This window comes from Montipora foliosa, chromosome 5 (assembly GCF_036669935.1).
Source record: "Montipora foliosa isolate CH-2021 chromosome 5, ASM3666993v2, whole genome shotgun sequence".
Taxonomy (NCBI): domain Eukaryota; kingdom Metazoa; phylum Cnidaria; class Anthozoa; order Scleractinia; family Acroporidae; genus Montipora; species Montipora foliosa.
The window spans coordinates 4,383,392-4,400,326 of record NC_090873.1 but is presented as its reverse complement, the minus strand read 5'-3'; the positions used below and the strand labels follow the sequence as shown (position 1 = coordinate 4,400,326).

Below are 16,935 nucleotides of genomic sequence, written 5' to 3'. Positions count from 1 at the left end.
GTTTCTTTGATTTGTGAACCAAGATTAAACTGATGCGGCCTTTATGTGCCTATGCTCGAAAGTCATGGTTCTATATTTTTCTGGGTTCAAAAGTTTTCAACCAGTGTAATCTTGATTTTTCTTTGTCTTATATTTGCTATCATACTCATAGTCTGAAACAAAGGAAAATCAAAATTGAACTGGGCAAGTTTAAAAAATAATTAATTTTGAACCACAACACATATGCACTACCAGCAAATTCGTCTCTTAATGAGAGAAACTGTTTTCTTTTTGAAAGGATATCCCTAGATCGAGACCCACAATGTCTGTTAGGTTTTTGAAAAGTTGGGCAGCAAATACAGTGTAAAGGGGAATTCAAGAAGTTTGTTGTGGTAGTATTGATCAATTATAGTACTCCCACACTGAAAAAACTACATTGTTTTTGTAAAGTGCACTTTATGTGAAATACAAATCAACAAAATTAGTAGCAGGAACCTCTTGCTAAATCTTCATCTTCTTCTTCGGGACTAGACAACAAAGCTGATGATGACGATGAAGAATGGGATGCAGAACTCACTGACTTTGAACTAGAATCCTAAAAAAGACAATCAAAATTAATGAGCTATTCAAATCTATTATTGGTGGGATGGATGCTTCGTATGCAATGATGTGAAAAAACCAACCTTGGAACTACTGTTCGAAAAATCAATTCCATCTGCTTTAAGTTCTTTGTAGAGTGTAGGAATGAGGCTGAAAAAAAAAAATAAATAAATAAACACACACATTGGTGGGGAGCATACTGTACTGTGGAGGATTACAGATAGACCAATTCTTAAATGATGGGTTACGTCTCCCTTACATTCCATGGAACAAAATGTTACTCATCTCATAAGCACAGTGTACAATCCCATGTATATTATGATCCATATTTTGGTAAAACTAATTCACCATCGGAGAACTCAACTAAAGAAAAAACGGCTCTTATATAATTCTTCTTATTTTATGTATTTACAGCTGTAATTAATAGTTATTTGATAACAACTGTACCTTAACTGTGGATCATCCTTGAAGCTAGCAGCCCATTCTTTTATAAGGCCCTTCAGCTTTTCTATTACTTTTGGATGCCCCTGAGAGTGTAAAAATTTACGTTTTTTTTTTTTTTTTTTTTAAATACATGTACATTTAGTTTATCAAAGGGCCTTCCAAAAGACAAGATACAATCATTGTCCAAGATGTGAGTTTTAGTAATGACTGGTAATGACTTAATGATTTAACTGCTCTGAAAAAAGGAGGCATGAAGATTCAATTTAATAATAAGCTATTATTATATGGCTCTGTCTCACGAGGACTGGGAAGTACAAAATTCACGAATTTGATTGGGTAAAATCGATATGGACCGCGGTCTAGATTTTCTCATCTAGACCGGCATCTAGACCGGTAATGTTTCGCGGTGAAAAGATGCAAACTAAAATGCAAAAATATTGAGTATTTTCTTCTACCAATATTTATTTATGGAAGTGCCAAACAGCATGATGACAAAACTGAGAGAGGATGACGAGCAAACTTTGACAGAATTAAGTTCAGTTCATCACCACTCGCAAGCAAAATGTCAGTTAGTACAAACCAGTTACATTAAACAAATTTAATCGTTCTTGTTTGGCCATATAATAAACATCTTATTAACCGAGCTAGGTCGGTCTGTATGGGAGAATCTTGACCTTGGTCGCTGGTACAGACCTCACTGCGTTGAGTCTGTACTGGCGACCTCGGTCAAGATTCTCCCATACAGACCTCCCGCTCAGTTAATAAGAACTAACTAAGTTCGAAACTGTGCAGACTGCGTGATCTTATGTGAACATAATCACAATTATACTCCTTCAAATCACAGAACTTCACGAGCTTCCTGCGGAGCATAGGATTGTTTTTCAAATTTGAATGTTGACCTTTACAGCTTTAAATTATTTAGGCCCTATTCCCTACATATAATTACATTTTTTTCAAAAACTTTACCTACTGTTAATACAAGCTCTTCCATGATAATACTTCATGATTTGTTAAAATACATGTACAGTGTTACAGCCCCCAGTTACAGGGAGCAAGGGTGAAATATGGGTCTTTGCCTTGAGCTGCATCACACAGCTACAGAGTAAAATAACACCTGACAGCATAGCTCATAACTGCATTGCGCAGTCACCTTAAAGCATATCTGAGATGTGGCCAACCAACCACCCAAGTGGGCGAATGTGGGAATATATCATGAGTATATCGTCCCCAGTAACTCAGTGGTTAGAGCATCTGACTAGCTCACGGAGGGTCGTGGGTTCAAATCCCATCTGGGGCTCAGATTTTCCCAAGTTCCCAATGGGTTTATGATTAACATTTCATTTCATATGTTGTTGTTGTTATTATTATTATTATGATGATGATGATGATGATGTAGAATTAAGCACAGGGTTTTTCCCTGGGGAGAAATATCCAGTCAAGTAGCATCCCGAGACCTCAGACTTCCAGCACTTTGCTTAGGGTACAGGACCTTTATAGGGGGCAACTACACTAGACCCTAACCAACATGGACAAAATTATTGTTGCTTTTACTTTTTTGCATTTTTGATACACACAAGGAACCTTCAAAATGGTCATTTCCTCAGATACTTTTCTTCTGACAGTGGTGCCTTGATGACCTTAAATTATTAAATTCATGTGGCTCTCTTCATGCATGTTGAAGGCAATCTTGTCCAGGGGTTTCATTAGAAGCTGGTCACCGAAGGTATACCCCTGTCTATGTTGTCAGAAATTTGCCTCTCATTGCTAGCTACTCTGCCTTTGATTTTCACTCAAACCCTTGTAAAAGACAAGAATGACCGCCACTTACATTGATCAGCATAGTCATCTACTTCAAATGTTATTGAAAGCCCTGCTTGTCACAGCTTAAGAAATGTCTGCGTCACCAGTTTTCAGAGTTTGTGATAAATTATAATTATCATCATCATCATCATTATTATTATTATCTTGAAGATGATTCTTACCCTGGAGATGATACTCTTTGCTTCATTAACAAACTCTCTGGAGCACACCTCCAAGTGAAAAACTTTTCCACAATTGTTGACACAAGCCGAGAGCAACTTAAAGATAAGAAAGTAATATTTATACTGAGGAGGCAAGGTTGACCAACATTTACCTCAATGCAAATTGCAAAATGAAAGAGGCCCAAAAATTAGATTGATATTAAACAATTAAGTGGTCTGCAATACAGGCCTGGGGTACTTTGATGTCTTTGAAATCAGGAGAGCGCTGAAAAGATGAAATTTTTACAACACTAGATGTAAAATCATTAAATTTCTATCTTAGTCACCCAGAAAAGTTGTCTTATTAGGGTGTTAAACAACGCGATTGACAATGTTCATTAAAATTTTACATGAAGCAATTGTTTTTGCATGTCAATTTTTGTCTTAAATTGCGCTAGTTAGAAAATATCCACAAAAGTTCCTTGATTTTGCCCTGAACTTGCTCCTGGTTCATAATAAAAAAAAGAAACACTATGGATCTGATTCCATGGAGTGACTTTTGTGCCGACTAGCTCCTATCACTCATTCATAGCCCTTTGTCTGTTTACATGATTCAGAAATCATTTGTACAATCCTTATTTTTTTTAAAGTTAGAATGATTGTATTTAAAGTCCTGAAAATACATGTATGTAATTATTGTTGTAACACGTGTGTTGTGTTGAACCACCCATTAAAAGTCTTGAGCTAGGTCAGTTAGATTTTCTGGTCCTCCAAAACTTACTTCAATAATATTATTCATCTTACATGCAGCCTACAGGTCCTGGGTATTTGAAAAGTACAGTAAAAATTATAGAGATATCTGTTAGAGAACATTCTCTTGGACGATACAAGTACTTATTCCCTGATTGGATGGTGATTATTACCCACTGAACAGCAATATCATCTTTAATTAACCCACTGACACCTCAAATGCCCTAGGATGCAACCAGTTGATGAAGAAAATAGTCTGGCATTAGACAGAAAGTCTCACTCCCAGAGTTCAATGTTTAATAGCCACGACCAGTTGTTGAGTGCCATTTAATGACCCAAGAAAAAGAAACAAATTTAAAACAAAAGTTCCACTCCCAATAAAGTGACACTTTTAAAAAAAGACTTTAGTCTGCTTAAAGCCTGATGATATTAAATAATCATCATTGGGGTAACCTTTGGAAGGGAATGAGTAAAGAGACCTTAAAGTTTTTCTTTTGGATCTTAACAACCCCACTTATGTCAGAAATGCATCTCCAAGTAATTACATGTAGATGCAAGCACAATTTTGACATCCAATACAAAGTGTGCTTTTAACACTTTCACTCCCATAAGGGCCACTGAGACTTACAGATTCTACTCTGTCTAATGCCAGACGATTTTACTCGTGAATGGGGAACCCCTCGGGAGTGGAACCCCTCGGGAGCAAAAGGGTTAACAACATCTACAAATTGTAGGTTCACTCAAAAACAGTTACTATGTCCCCATTAACCATTAACTCCCGTAAGGGCCACTGAGACTTATAGGTTTTACTCTGTCTAACACCAGACAATTTTACTCATCAATGCGGAGCCCCTGGGGAGTGAAAAGGTTAAGTCTTATCACATACAGCGCAAAATTACTGACTGCTGATTGGCTGAGACGGAGGGCATTTTTTTTCTTTTAATACGAGGGCACTTTTCAATTGGTAATCAAGAGGGCATGAATCATTACTTGTTGGTTAACAGTTGCTTATCCAGGGCAAGCGAAGTTACAATGGAATCTTCTTCCAGACTCTGACTCTGATTAAACTGCTTTTTGTCCACACAAAATAAATTTCAAGCACAATTTCTGTTGACAGCCAGGATTTATTGAATTGGACTTTAACCAAATGAAAGCATGTTAAGTTGACTGTCATTTGTCCGGCTTCCCTCAATAATTTTGCCCTTTGTGCGATAAGCATGTGATCACAATGTGCCCTTGTGCAAATGCAACTAAGGATTACCAGTAATTTCACTTGCATTTTCAAAGTTTTTCAAATTGCCCTCATCACTTCCTGACTCAGGCAATTTTGTGAAAACTTTGAAAATACGTGTGAAATTAATCCTTAACTGCCCTGACAGGCCCATGCGATTAAATAGTTACATGTATACGTGTACATTCTACCAAAAACTTTGGGACGTTTATTGAAATCTGCAAGCATCTGATTACTTGTATCTCTGGACATATCTGTACAATCCTGCAACTATGCAATTCAAATCAGTGTAATTCGGTAAGTTTACAATTCGGTCATTTTACGTGCATATTCATGAACAATCATGTATATACATGTACATGTAACTTACGGTAAGAGTTTACAATTCGGTAAGTTTACGTGCATATTCATGCACAATCATGCATATACATGTACATGTAACTTACAGTAAGAGCTTGCATAGCAACATGCGGAACTCTATGATTTACTCTCTTCATTATGGACCTTAGTGCATCTTTGGGTCTAAAGGAAAATCAGCAAAGGTCAATGTTATGAGAAATCAAACGACTGAACGAAAGTAAACAATTTACAACTTCCAGTACCAGCAATTTCTGATAGTGATTTCCTTGTACAATTACATTTAACAAATAGATTCCATGTTGCCATGTGTCTGTTCACTAATTGATCACAGGTGACATCACAAAATGTGGTAAGAACAAAAACGTTCATCGCCTCGTGTGTCACTGATGTTCATACCAGATTTTGACATTCTTCTGTGATCTACTACCGAAATCACTGAACTGTTTTATATATACACCCCGAAAAACATGATTGATCGCATTTGAATTTCGACTTGCTTACGTGACCATTTATTTGGAGGGTCCTGATTTGTGAATGTCATTCTTAACGTGAGCGAGGCCGTGGGAAAATAAAGAAACAGACCGCGACATGAGATGAATGTGTACGAAGAGCTTTCCACCCTTTGGAAATGATGTATGGTCACGGATGGTTGAGCGGAGGGTGAGATTTTTCAACAGAGTTCTTCCCGGGACGTTTTAGAGATACATACAAGATTAAAGAAAAATGAGTGGTCTACCAGTTTCACACATAAGGGAGACGTTTTGTCCCGCCTTAGATGTTCCACAACGACTGATAAGAACAAATGAGAAGATATGTCAAATGTTTTCTTTTACATTTATTTGCAACATTACTGTTCTTGAAATCGTTTTGATTACTAAATGAAAATAATTATTAACTGTTTATTCAGGGCTCGAAATTAACGAAAAATTCCAGTCGCATTTTGCGATAAGATATGAAAATTTAGTCGCAATTTCGCAAATTTTAGTCGCAAAATCGCCGCGCTGCATTGTGTTGTCAGTGGTTTAGAAAAAAATATGAGCCCGCAATATTTGTGCGTAAAGAAACCGCTGAAAATGGCAAATGATCGAAGGAATGTAGCTGTGCACGTAACATCGCAGCTAAATTACTCTACAATTACGCTATCTTCAGAGAAAATTCAAAGTGAGAAGCAAAACAATTTTGTCATTTATTTATTTATTTTAGCAAAGTAGCAGCAAAGTGGCAACTGCTAACCCTTTGGTTTCGAAAGAGCGAAGGTGACAACAAGTCGCAAATTTGCGACTTCTCCAGATATTTTAGTAGCAAAGGGAAAAATTTAGTCGCAAATGCAACTGTATTGGTCGCAATTTCGAGCCCTGTTATTTGTTCTCCACGACTGACATTATAATTAAATTACTGCTATGTTGACGATTCATATAATTTTCGCAGAGAATTTGTCTTCGAATTTACGTCAACCAAAACAACAACAAGGGATAAAAACTCAACTTATCATAATGATTGGAGTGAGACTTCGGTATCAATTCCCGTGAACAATTTGTCGATACTATACTGGTATTTATAAACCATACAATTTTGCTTTACGAGCATGAAATTTGAAACAACAAAGCATTAGGTGTTTACTTTGAACTGCCTTACAAGCGTGTGACATTCTCATTTTCTTCTTGGGCAAATGCGCAAGTCTTTACACTACCTTGAAGTATCCAGTTTTGCCATGTACATGAAAGTTACCGAAGGTCTGCTTTTTATCAGCAGTTGCACTAAATCTAGGTTCTTCCAGCTTTTTCCGTTGACCCTTAGTACAGGTAACCCAGGCTCACTGTGTGTGCCACATAGGTAAATATAGAGAACATATGAGGCGAAGTTTAGGTCTGGAAATTTGCTAGAAAATGGAAATACTATGTACCATGTGGTGAGCTGTTGTTGTCTTCAATACGTACATGAAGTTTCGGGAAAAATGGTTCCTGTTCACCTTCCCTCATAGTATAGCGACAAGGTAGGAGATGGAAGCCAGCGTCAAGACTCCCCTGGAGTGACAGATGTATGTCCCAAATTGCTAAAAACAAAACTCACTGAGCAACTTGGGACTCCCCTCCCTCCAGGGGGACTTACATGTATTATACTCGTCACCAGGCGTCCCGAGTTCAGAGCCATTTTGAATTGGACACTGCGAGGACAACGGTTTTGGGCCGCCATTTTAGCAGGTTAACTTGTAAACAAGTTCTACAGAGCCTGGAGATGTTTCAGTGGATTCATGGTTTACAGAAAATTAATTCATGTTCCATGAGCCTGGCATGTTTATTTAGCGATTGGATTGATTTTCGCTAAAAAAATTGTGCTTGTTTTGGGTCGATCAGAGTCCCGACGCTGGCTTCTGTCTCCTCCCTTGTCACTATACATGTACTATGAGGGAAGGTGAACGGGGACCATTTTTCCCGAAACTTCATGTACATATTAAAGACAACAATAGCTCACCACATGGTAAGTTTCATTGATTTTTATTTCCATTTTCTAGCAAATTTGCAGACCTAAACTTCGCCTCATATGTTCTCTATATTTACCTATGCAGCACACACAGTGAGCCTGGGTTACCTGTGCCCTTTAGCTGTGTGACAATGGAAGTAACTTTCCGTTGTATGTTTGACAAAACTTGTCTTCCATATTTTTGAAACTGTAAGACCTGGCACTCATTTTGTACTTTAATCCTATGTCTCTAAAACTTCCCAGGTAGAACTCTGTTGAAACGTCTTCCCCTCTGCTCAACCATCAGTGACCACATACCATTTCCAAACAGTGAAAAGTTCTTCGTACACATTCCTCGCAAGCCGCAGTTTGTTTCTTTTATATTTTCCCACGACCTCGCTAACGTCAAGAATGACACATCACAAATAGGTGAGCTCCAAATGGTCACGTGAACAAGTCGAAATTCAAATGCCATCGATCATTTTTTTCGGGGTGCAAACAGTTTCGTGATTTCGGTAATATTACTGAACAGACGCACAGCAACGTGGAATCTATTTGTTTTATATAATAAAGAATTAAACTTTATTTGCACAAAACTTGATGGTGACATCAATCGTGCGTCTGTCCTTTAACAGATCATAGGCAAGAACCGATCAAAATGTAAGAACAGGTCAGAATAACTTGGGATATTATATAAATACGCAGAGTAGGATTCTCAAGGGCTACATTGACTTCAATAGAATGCTGTTAACCATGTCCAACTGTTTGAGATGCAACTACATTATTATAATTATTCTGTCATGAATAAGGAAGTATATAGCTTGGGGAATACTGCATGCAAAGTGCATTGCAAACTGTGAACCTCTGTGTTTTAAGCCTTGAAAAAACTCCCCCAAGGAGATTCTGTTCATTTAACAAGCTGGGACAAAAGTAGGAGGTACATACGTCTGTGACACAGCATTTCGAAAACAATCGTTTCAATGACGTCACGATTCGAAAGGGACGTGACACACTGTGATGGGCAAAAAAAAAAATGTCAAAAGCGAAGAAGACTTTTTGGGTAAAGTAAACGAATTATAGCGAAGTAAAAACACGAGTTTTGAGTCTCGAGGATTCTTGCCAAAGATAAATAAGCTAATCAATCAATAAATTATAAAAATCCAAACAAAATTAAAAGAGAGTCGGCCTTTATATTGAAACCGATATTTTACTTTAAACTGAATAAAAGTGAAAGATACTACCAAATTTTTGACACTTAGTTCAAATAGGAACTTTGTGGAAATAAATTATAATGCACAAAGCTTGTGACAACCTCACGTAAACTTACAAATAAACAGATGTAAGTTACTACGTGTCTGACACAAGTTTGAAGTCCAAATTAGTCGTTAAAAAAATAAGAATCCCTTGATAGGTTGGCTACTTCGTTAAAGAGCTAATTTATCTACAAACCCGGTTGATGTCTGTGGAATCCGATCGCAGAGCTCCATAATAAGTTGCCAATCGTCTGTCGTATTGAGTTCGCTTGTTGCTTTCTCTGTGAAAAACAGGCGAACTATTCATCCACTTGCAACGTCAGATAATCAAGGCAATGAGATTTCAACTTACCGACATCTTGGTCGAAAGGCGAAGAGCTCGAAAATAGTGGCATTATACGTGTAACGAGATTTTTTCCGGTATAAAACTTCGCAGAAATAATTGTGTGCAGTTGTTCCTGATCTACCTTCTGTTCACAAATATTATTGACCATGACCTCATAGCGGCCTTAGAAAAACGTGATTTACCACTGACCATTAGCATGGCATGCTCAGAAAGTAACATTTCTTGAACTATTCACCGAAGTGGAGGTGGCTAGCGGTGGATAGTTCCCGAGCCGCGAAGCGGCGAGGTAAATATCCAACGCTAGCCACCAACACTGAGGTGAATAGTTGTTTTAGTATATACTAAAACAGTGAGATAATATACACCACAAAAAATTAATTTGGATGTTTTCTTCACTTGTCACGGATGCAAATCGGGACGCCATTTTTTCCTGAGTTGCTCGAGGCCGGCACAGGACAGCCGGAGTTTGACGAGCCAATCAGCGCGCGAGTTCAACGCTATCCACTGTTGTTCCTGCAGGAAATGAATAATTTTACTGGGAATACTGCAGAATACCCGTCCTGTTAATTTGCATACGAATAGCATCTAGTGTTACATGCCTTGTTATTCAATTGCAAAGGATGCCGCTACAAGAAATACAATGTATAGTGGCCAGGTATTCTGCAATTGCTCCTAAACATTCACCGCATATATATTTTTGTGGTAAACGCATTTTGAGTATCTGCTATTTGCAGATAATCAGATGTTAGAGATAATGCACCAGTCACTTGTTTCCCCCACCCCCCGACCCCCGGGGATAGTGGGGACATATGAGGAAATTACTAGGTCAATTACGCGAGATTACGCCACCATTACGCCTCTACGGGGTAGTAAATTACAAGATTTTCGTTCCTCTGCCCTACCCCTCTGGGGACATACAGGGGGAAATATCGGGGAATTCTTACCTAGGAGGACTGGGACTGAAAAGAAACGAAGAGCAATGGTTGTAAGTATTTTCACACATGCAAAAAAACAAAAGAACAGCAATCATGTCTAAACTTATTCTTTATTGGTCGCTTATTCCTGTCTTGTTTCTATCCAGTTCTTTTTTTTTTTTGTTTTTGTTTTGTTCCTTATATAGTTCATGTGGCACACACAAATGGCAAGAACTGTATATTGTGGTAATCTCCCTAACATTTCCTTGATGACTCAGAATCTTTTAGGAACAGAGGGGTGGGGGAATTATGTGTGTTTGTCTGCTCTAGTCCCCAGTGGAAATACACCTACTTTACAACCATTCAAATGTAATTTCCCTACCCATCCCCGGGGGTCAAGGGGTGGGGGAAACAAATGACTAGTGCATAATATCTTATATCAAGACTGAAATTGTAATGCACACATCAATATTAAGCCCCAGGGAGTAGGGCTACCTATGGGAAATTGACTCAAAGAACCTTTCCCTTGACCCAGGGTTGGGAATTTGACATACCAGCCATCTTGGAACACTAAGAGATCCTGGAGATGAGTTATCCACAATCATGGTTTTCACATGACTTCTCTGGTTTTCCTGATTTTTCTGGACACCATGGGTGAAAGAAAGGAAAGCAAATCTGTCTTGTCTTTTTGTAAATATGGACCATCACTTTTTTCTGTCTTTGCTGGAGTGTTCAGAAGTATAAGAATGTTTCAGTCTATTTTTTTTGTCATTGTTTTTATTATTATTTCAAATATTCTTGCTCTTTGCCCATTTCAACTTAATCAAAAACATAAAACAAACAGCGGCCACAAACATACATATGATAAAGTACATTTCACTCAAGTCAAAAGTAAAATGTGCTTTATCATTATGTTTGTAACCGCTGTTTGTTTTGTCTATACTTCTACATATTCATGAATTTTCCACTCTATCATTGTGCATGCTTGATTGATTCGAAAGCTGGTAAAGTTAAAAGAACTATTTACGAGGCTAAAAAATAATATTGTTCATAATAATTATTATTATTTTGCTCAATTTTAGGTTCTTGTTCAGTAGCATGAGCAGCAGAAAGGTTTCGTGTTACACGACAAATTTCCATCAGCTGTTAAATGTGAATCTAATGAAAAAAAAAGTTACTCCAGGGCAGGAATGTGATGTCTTTGATCAAAAGGTGCCCAAGGTTGGGGAATTTGATGGTCTGTAGTTCCCCAGGGGTGGGAAATTTGGTGCTAGCTTCCATCAAAATGTCAAATTCCCCTAGGTCAATAGGGTATGTCTACGGTCTAAATTTACGCCATTCACGCATGTTGACTACCATAGCTTGCATGTAAACTTGCAATTGGCTCACTGGCATATTGTGAAGACTCAATGAAAAACACAAGCATATATTAATAAATATTTTATTAGATCACATTTTAACTTGCAAAAAGCCAAATACATCAAATAAATAATTATATAAAACATTGTTGCACCTCTCTCATAGCATTGAGGGCATGTTCAACAACAAGTTAAAAATCGATATTGATAGCTTAATTCACTTGATTATTAAAGAACACTGCAGTTCTCTAGTTGCTTGTTTTGGAGTTAATGTGTGCAGATGACAATGAGGATGATAAATCCTGTTTAGAGTCTCCCACAGAGCAATGTGATCTGATTACAACCAATTTTTAGATGCTGAAGTACTACGAAAATCACCGATCTGTGAAATGGCCCCGAATTATTGAGTGACTGCCCTGCCCACTTCAGTTAACCATTTTGATGGAATTTTTTTCCCACGGTGTGAGCAGTAGCCATCTTTCACTGTTAAGCTGTACCGGAACAACCACATCAATGTTAAGATACATTTTCGAAATCCTGAGTCTCAGGGGGGAAATGGATGAAATTGTTCTTATCCAACAAAGAGTCGAGGTTGCAAGTGCAACCATGGATTCGCTGTTACATGTACTTCGAGGGCAAGAAAGGTTCCCTGGCCTGAAAAGTATCGCCAAACACAACACCTCTCAAGACTTTGAACTATTTACAAGCGAAAGTGCGTGGGACAGTGACTCAATAATTCAGGCCCATTCCACAGATTGGTGGTTTTCGAAGTATTTAAAAATTGTCATCTACAAAAAATATGATGGAACTCCACAACCAGAAATGACATTACAGACTTTGCCCACAAAGATGATGATAATGATAACTTGCAAAGATGATGTTGATGATGAATTGAACCGTCTCTGTCTCTAGTCTTGTCAATGTAGAGTAATGCGCTGTCCGATAACAATCATCTCGATGTTGTGATACTGTAATTTCAATCCATGTAAAGTAGGACTGGATTGACCCAACCATTCAACCTGAGGACCCAGTGACTTGCACGGCTTTCAACAAGTGAAGACGATTTTTCTCTCCCAAGCAATCAAGCCTGGCCTCAAGCAACAATATTCTAGCTTGGCACTAAAAGCGCATTTATATCCTGAAAATTATTAGAGTAAACGTTTGTGAATAACCTGATAAATTTTAAACAGGGTACGTACGTGGTATTTAAAATAAAAATTATGAACTTTGCGGAGCCTGATATGCATGTATCAATTTGACAGTTTTGAGAAACAAAACTGAAATGAGGAATACAATATGACACTATTGGATATAGAAGTTGTCTTACTGAGAAAACAGGAAAGGAAAGGGCCTTTTATCGACACAGCCAGGAAACAATGGATCGTGGTTTTTATGAGCATCATGATCACGTACAAAGCGTTTCAAAGCGCACGGATTAATCCACCAGGATAGAAGATGAGCATATAGATGTAAGATTTCTTCGAACTGAAACTTTGCCTTCAAAGTAGAATGGTTTTACTTAAGTTTGCATCTGAAAGGATTTCAAGCTTATTAAAAGGGCAACTATAAAAGAAAACACAACTACAACTTCATGCAAATTGTTTTGAAAACCAGCTCCAGAAAAAAAAAAAACAAAAAAAAAAACAATAGACTTCTCATAACTTGCCTTTTTTTACTGCTCTCACTTAACACGAATGCGAACACTTCCCACCACCAATTCAATGAAAGACGTGCAATTTTTCCGACACCCGAAGCTGGTACTTTTCGAACGAGAGTTGGCGTGCATTAATTGTCCACCGTGGTCGCTTTTGTCAGACTCCTTTCGCTCTGGTCTCATTGACCTTGCTTTTGATCGGCATTTCGCTGATTCTGAAAGCTTCGAGATGTAAGCTTGGCTTATGGGAACCGACGACATCTGGGAAGAGAAAATAAAGCGAACACACTGAAGATCAAAATGCAAGCGAGAATTTCTGCACGTATCCACGAACTGGCCATCATATATATTCGGGCTTACCTTGCAAATCGCAAGACTATTTGAAAACGATTTTCGCAAATTACAAGACACGAAAGAAACTGAAAATAGCCACAACTCTTAGCAAAGCCGTTAAGGTGCGTCCGCCGAAAAGATGTCGAAACATGCTTGTGGAGAACAAGTGATCTGACCTCGCGTGCCACACGGAACGTTCGCAATGAAATGGTGTGCAAAGATCATATTTTTTCACAGCCAATCAGAACAGCCGAAATAATTGGGTTTGCGGAAGTACGGCGTTTGCAAGCTTATTAAAACAAACAAAGGTAATTACTTGATGACGTCAATTGCCGACCAAGCTACTTCAATTCCGCTGAGCATGACCCGCCAAAGTGTTCAGTGAGAGAGAAATTCTTATGTGATGTTGGGGAGTAGGGTGGGGCTGCAATGGTTGCCTGAATTTCAGCTGCTTCCTTCCGTGATGTGGAGGGAGATATTAACCGGAAGTGTCGCTTTGCATGACATCCAAGAACGTGAACGATAAAAAATCGTGTTAAATTGATTAATTTTATCGTTTTAGTGTCGATAAACATAGAAAATTTTAACAAGCAGGCAAGCTGGCTTTGTCGAACGATCAAAAGCAAAAATGGGATGGGTTTGGGTGATTTCCACCATTTACAGCTTTTGAGAGAGACTCTAATAAATTTTCAGGATGGAAACGTGTTGAAGTTTTGAATTAATGGGCACATTAAAGAAAGAATAGAACAGGGGTGGTTGTGGTTAAATTTGCTGCCTTATTTTTAATCCATACTACGAAAACCACCGAACAGTGGAATGGGCCAGAATTACTAAGTCACTGTCCCGCCCAGTTTCGCTTGTAAACTTCAATTCTTGAAAGGTGTTGTGTTTTTCATTTTGTTAAACTCAGGTCAATTAAACTTGTCTTGTTGGTGTAAATGGGGTATAAATCAATGCGACATAACTCCCTAATTGTCTTCCATTTCCAGTTATGGGATATACTGTCTTCTGTCAACTGATTTTGCTCATTTCAACCAGACTTTACACACAAACTGTCTTGTGCATCCATTCAAAATCTCTAACTGATCCGATATGCAAGCTGACAACACTAAAAACTGTTAGGACATGCATAATCTGATGACTGTTGCCGATGATGTCACATTTCCCTGGAAACCATCTTTCTGGTATCCTAGCAACATTGATAGCACCACCGATGAAGGCAGTTAAGTCCATAGACAAATAGAATGGCACAGCGCTAAGACTACAATTCCAATTGAATGCAAAAAGTGATAGCCTGACTGCAACGAAGAAATACCTCATTATGCCGAACACCATCAGAGGTTCAAATCTCTCCTTTGCGCTATTGGCTAACAGAATAAAGTAAACCGATACAATTGAGACAACCATGTAAAATGTTAATGACACAGTCTGCCAAAAAGGAAGGCAGTAAAATGTTGATCGTATTCCACACAGGCCACCAAATGCATTTATAGCCCAAACGCCACAGACGTCAAAGGTCAGAAGCTTGTTATAAGCACAAAGTCCACTTTTGTGACACAAAAATAAATGATAAATTGGACTTGCAAAGAATGGAGCGAAACAGGCAAAGAAGTGGAACAGAAACCACATAGGATTGGCCAGACAAGCTGAAGTCGCAGTTAAGGGAACAAAAACCATAAAAAACACACATGGAATCCCTGAAAAACAAAAACAAACAACAACAGTGATGATGATGGTGAGAATTTGAGGGTTGACTTTTTTGGGTGCATAGAATTTGCTTTTTGTGTTACTTTTTTCAGACCAGCCACGCCCTTAATCCATTGACTCTAATGAACCACCCCTCAATGATGAGTAAAATTGTCTGGCATTTATATACACTCAGAGTAAACTCTATCAAGTCTCCACTTCTAGGAGTCAATGGGTTTAAGGGGACATTTTTGAGTGGATAATAATAATAATAATAATATTATTATTATTATTATTATTATTATTATTATTATTTAGCAGTGCTAATCACCCTTACTTGCAGTATTGAGGACTGTATTACGAAGGGCAGCTCACGATATCAGGCTGAAAGCATACAAAGGCGCCTCTGGCTGCCGCTATACAGTCAATGTTGATGTCAGAGCACAGCACCACAGCTAGATGTTTATTAGCTGTGCGTCGATTCTGATGAGGGAGGAAAACCGGAGTACCCGGAGAAAAACCCTCAAGTCAGGTTGAGATCGACTGAAACTCAGTCCACATGCAAGTCGTGGCCAGTGGCCAGAGTTGAACCCCGGCTAGCAGTGGTGGGAGGCTCGATAGATAACCACTAAGCCACCCTGACTCCCATGGATGTAGAGATGTTGTGATTCAACATGGCAGCTGAACAAAATGATATCGCTTCTCTTGTCACCAAGGTTCTCAAACGCCTGATGACGCAGGCTCCGTTGACAATAGTCACAGAGGAGTCCTGGATACTAGACGGGATTCGATTAGAATATGTCATGCATGGACACATCTGAAAATTCATGAATCCTTAACGAAAAAGTTGCTGAATCAAAAATATCTGGATACTTGTGGACGGAGCCTTAGCCACATTGCTTCATTGGTCAATAAAATTAATGAATATTTAATTAGAATAGCGTTATTTCTTTGCAATTGTTAATACAAACATTGACGTCACATTTAGAACTTTTGATATTGAAATTTGCCGACCAGTCGGAACAAAATAACTTCAACAGCCAATTAGGCTTTGGTTGGCATATAAAAAAGGGGGACGTCCAACCTCGCTCCCAGGTGTCTTTGTCAACGAAAATGGCGACCCTGGGAACGATGTTGGGATGACGTCAAGAGAAACATTGTTTGCGTACAGTTTTCCAAGGGGTCTGTGATCGACTAAAAGCCTACATTAATTTTATTTTCTCTAGCTAGCCTTAATTAAGGAGATTAAACATAACTGAGCTTGAATACTCCAAAATTATAAGAACTTACCGTGTGAATAAATGTTAAAGCTTTCGTTGTGGATGTAAAACAAACTCTCCAAGCACTGTCTAGTGGTCAGATGATGGCGGTATCCATCGAGAACAAATTTGTTGAATTGCAGCCACGGAGGACATGATTCCAGACGAAATAGCTGAGGACTTTGAAGCTTTTTCTTTTCCGCAAGCTTGTTATCGTCAAAAGAGTCTATATGGTCGTTTTTTTCGAGCCCCATTCCAAAGACAGTTACATTTTAATACAAAAAACGTCTTCGTCACAAGGACTCCTCGGTTTGGTGGTGTACTCCAGCATGATGGGTAAAATTTAA

General features: G+C 38.4%; 2 protein-coding genes and 1 long non-coding RNA gene across 3 annotated transcripts in view; all 3 read right to left on the bottom strand.

The window, feature by feature from the left end:
- Positions 1-9,544, bottom strand: part of LOC138003433 (signal transducing adapter molecule 1-like) — a 26,293-nt gene extending 16,749 nt beyond the window's left edge. Inside the window, exons 1-7 of the mRNA XM_068849491.1 lie at positions 9,391-9,544; positions 9,235-9,319; positions 5,412-5,487; positions 3,006-3,101; positions 1,027-1,106; positions 663-729; positions 475-574 (exon numbers count right to left, since the gene is read on the bottom strand). Of these exons, the coding sequence (XP_068705592.1) occupies positions 475-574; positions 663-729; positions 1,027-1,106; positions 3,006-3,101; positions 5,412-5,487; positions 9,235-9,319; positions 9,391-9,532 (646 nt within the window). The 5' untranslated portion in view covers positions 9,533-9,544. The remainder of the gene's footprint in view (positions 1-474; positions 575-662; positions 730-1,026; positions 1,107-3,005; positions 3,102-5,411; positions 5,488-9,234; positions 9,320-9,390) is intronic.
- A 2,179-nt stretch (positions 9,545-11,723) lies between these two features.
- LOC138003432 (uncharacterized) lies at positions 11,724-13,847 on the bottom strand. The gene is made up of 3 exons (XR_011123539.1): positions 13,671-13,847; positions 13,323-13,571; positions 11,724-12,794 (listed from the first exon to the last, which is right to left on the bottom strand). It is a non-coding gene; the product is annotated as an uncharacterized lncRNA (long non-coding RNA).
- A 554-nt stretch (positions 13,848-14,401) lies between these two features.
- Positions 14,402-16,858, bottom strand: LOC138003431 (progestin and adipoQ receptor family member 4-like). The gene is made up of 2 exons (XM_068849490.1): positions 16,620-16,858; positions 14,402-15,340 (listed from the first exon to the last, which is right to left on the bottom strand). The coding sequence occupies exons 1-2, from the start codon at positions 16,840-16,842 to the stop codon at positions 14,685-14,687; spliced, it is 879 nt and encodes a 292-aa protein (XP_068705591.1). The 5' UTR covers positions 16,843-16,858; the 3' UTR covers positions 14,402-14,684.
- Positions 16,859-16,935: the final 77 nt, after the last annotated feature.

What these genes read in the sequence shown, in the direction of transcription:
- LOC138003431 (XM_068849490.1), bottom strand. Translation starts at nt 16,842, where the DNA reads ATGGGGCTCGAAAAAAACGACCATATAGACTCTTTTGACGATAACAAG. An exon ending in CTTTAACATTTATTCACACG is followed by an intron (nt 15,341 to 16,619) that starts GTAAGTTCTTAT and finishes TTTGTTTTTCAG; the next exon opens with GGATTCCATGTGTGTTTTTT.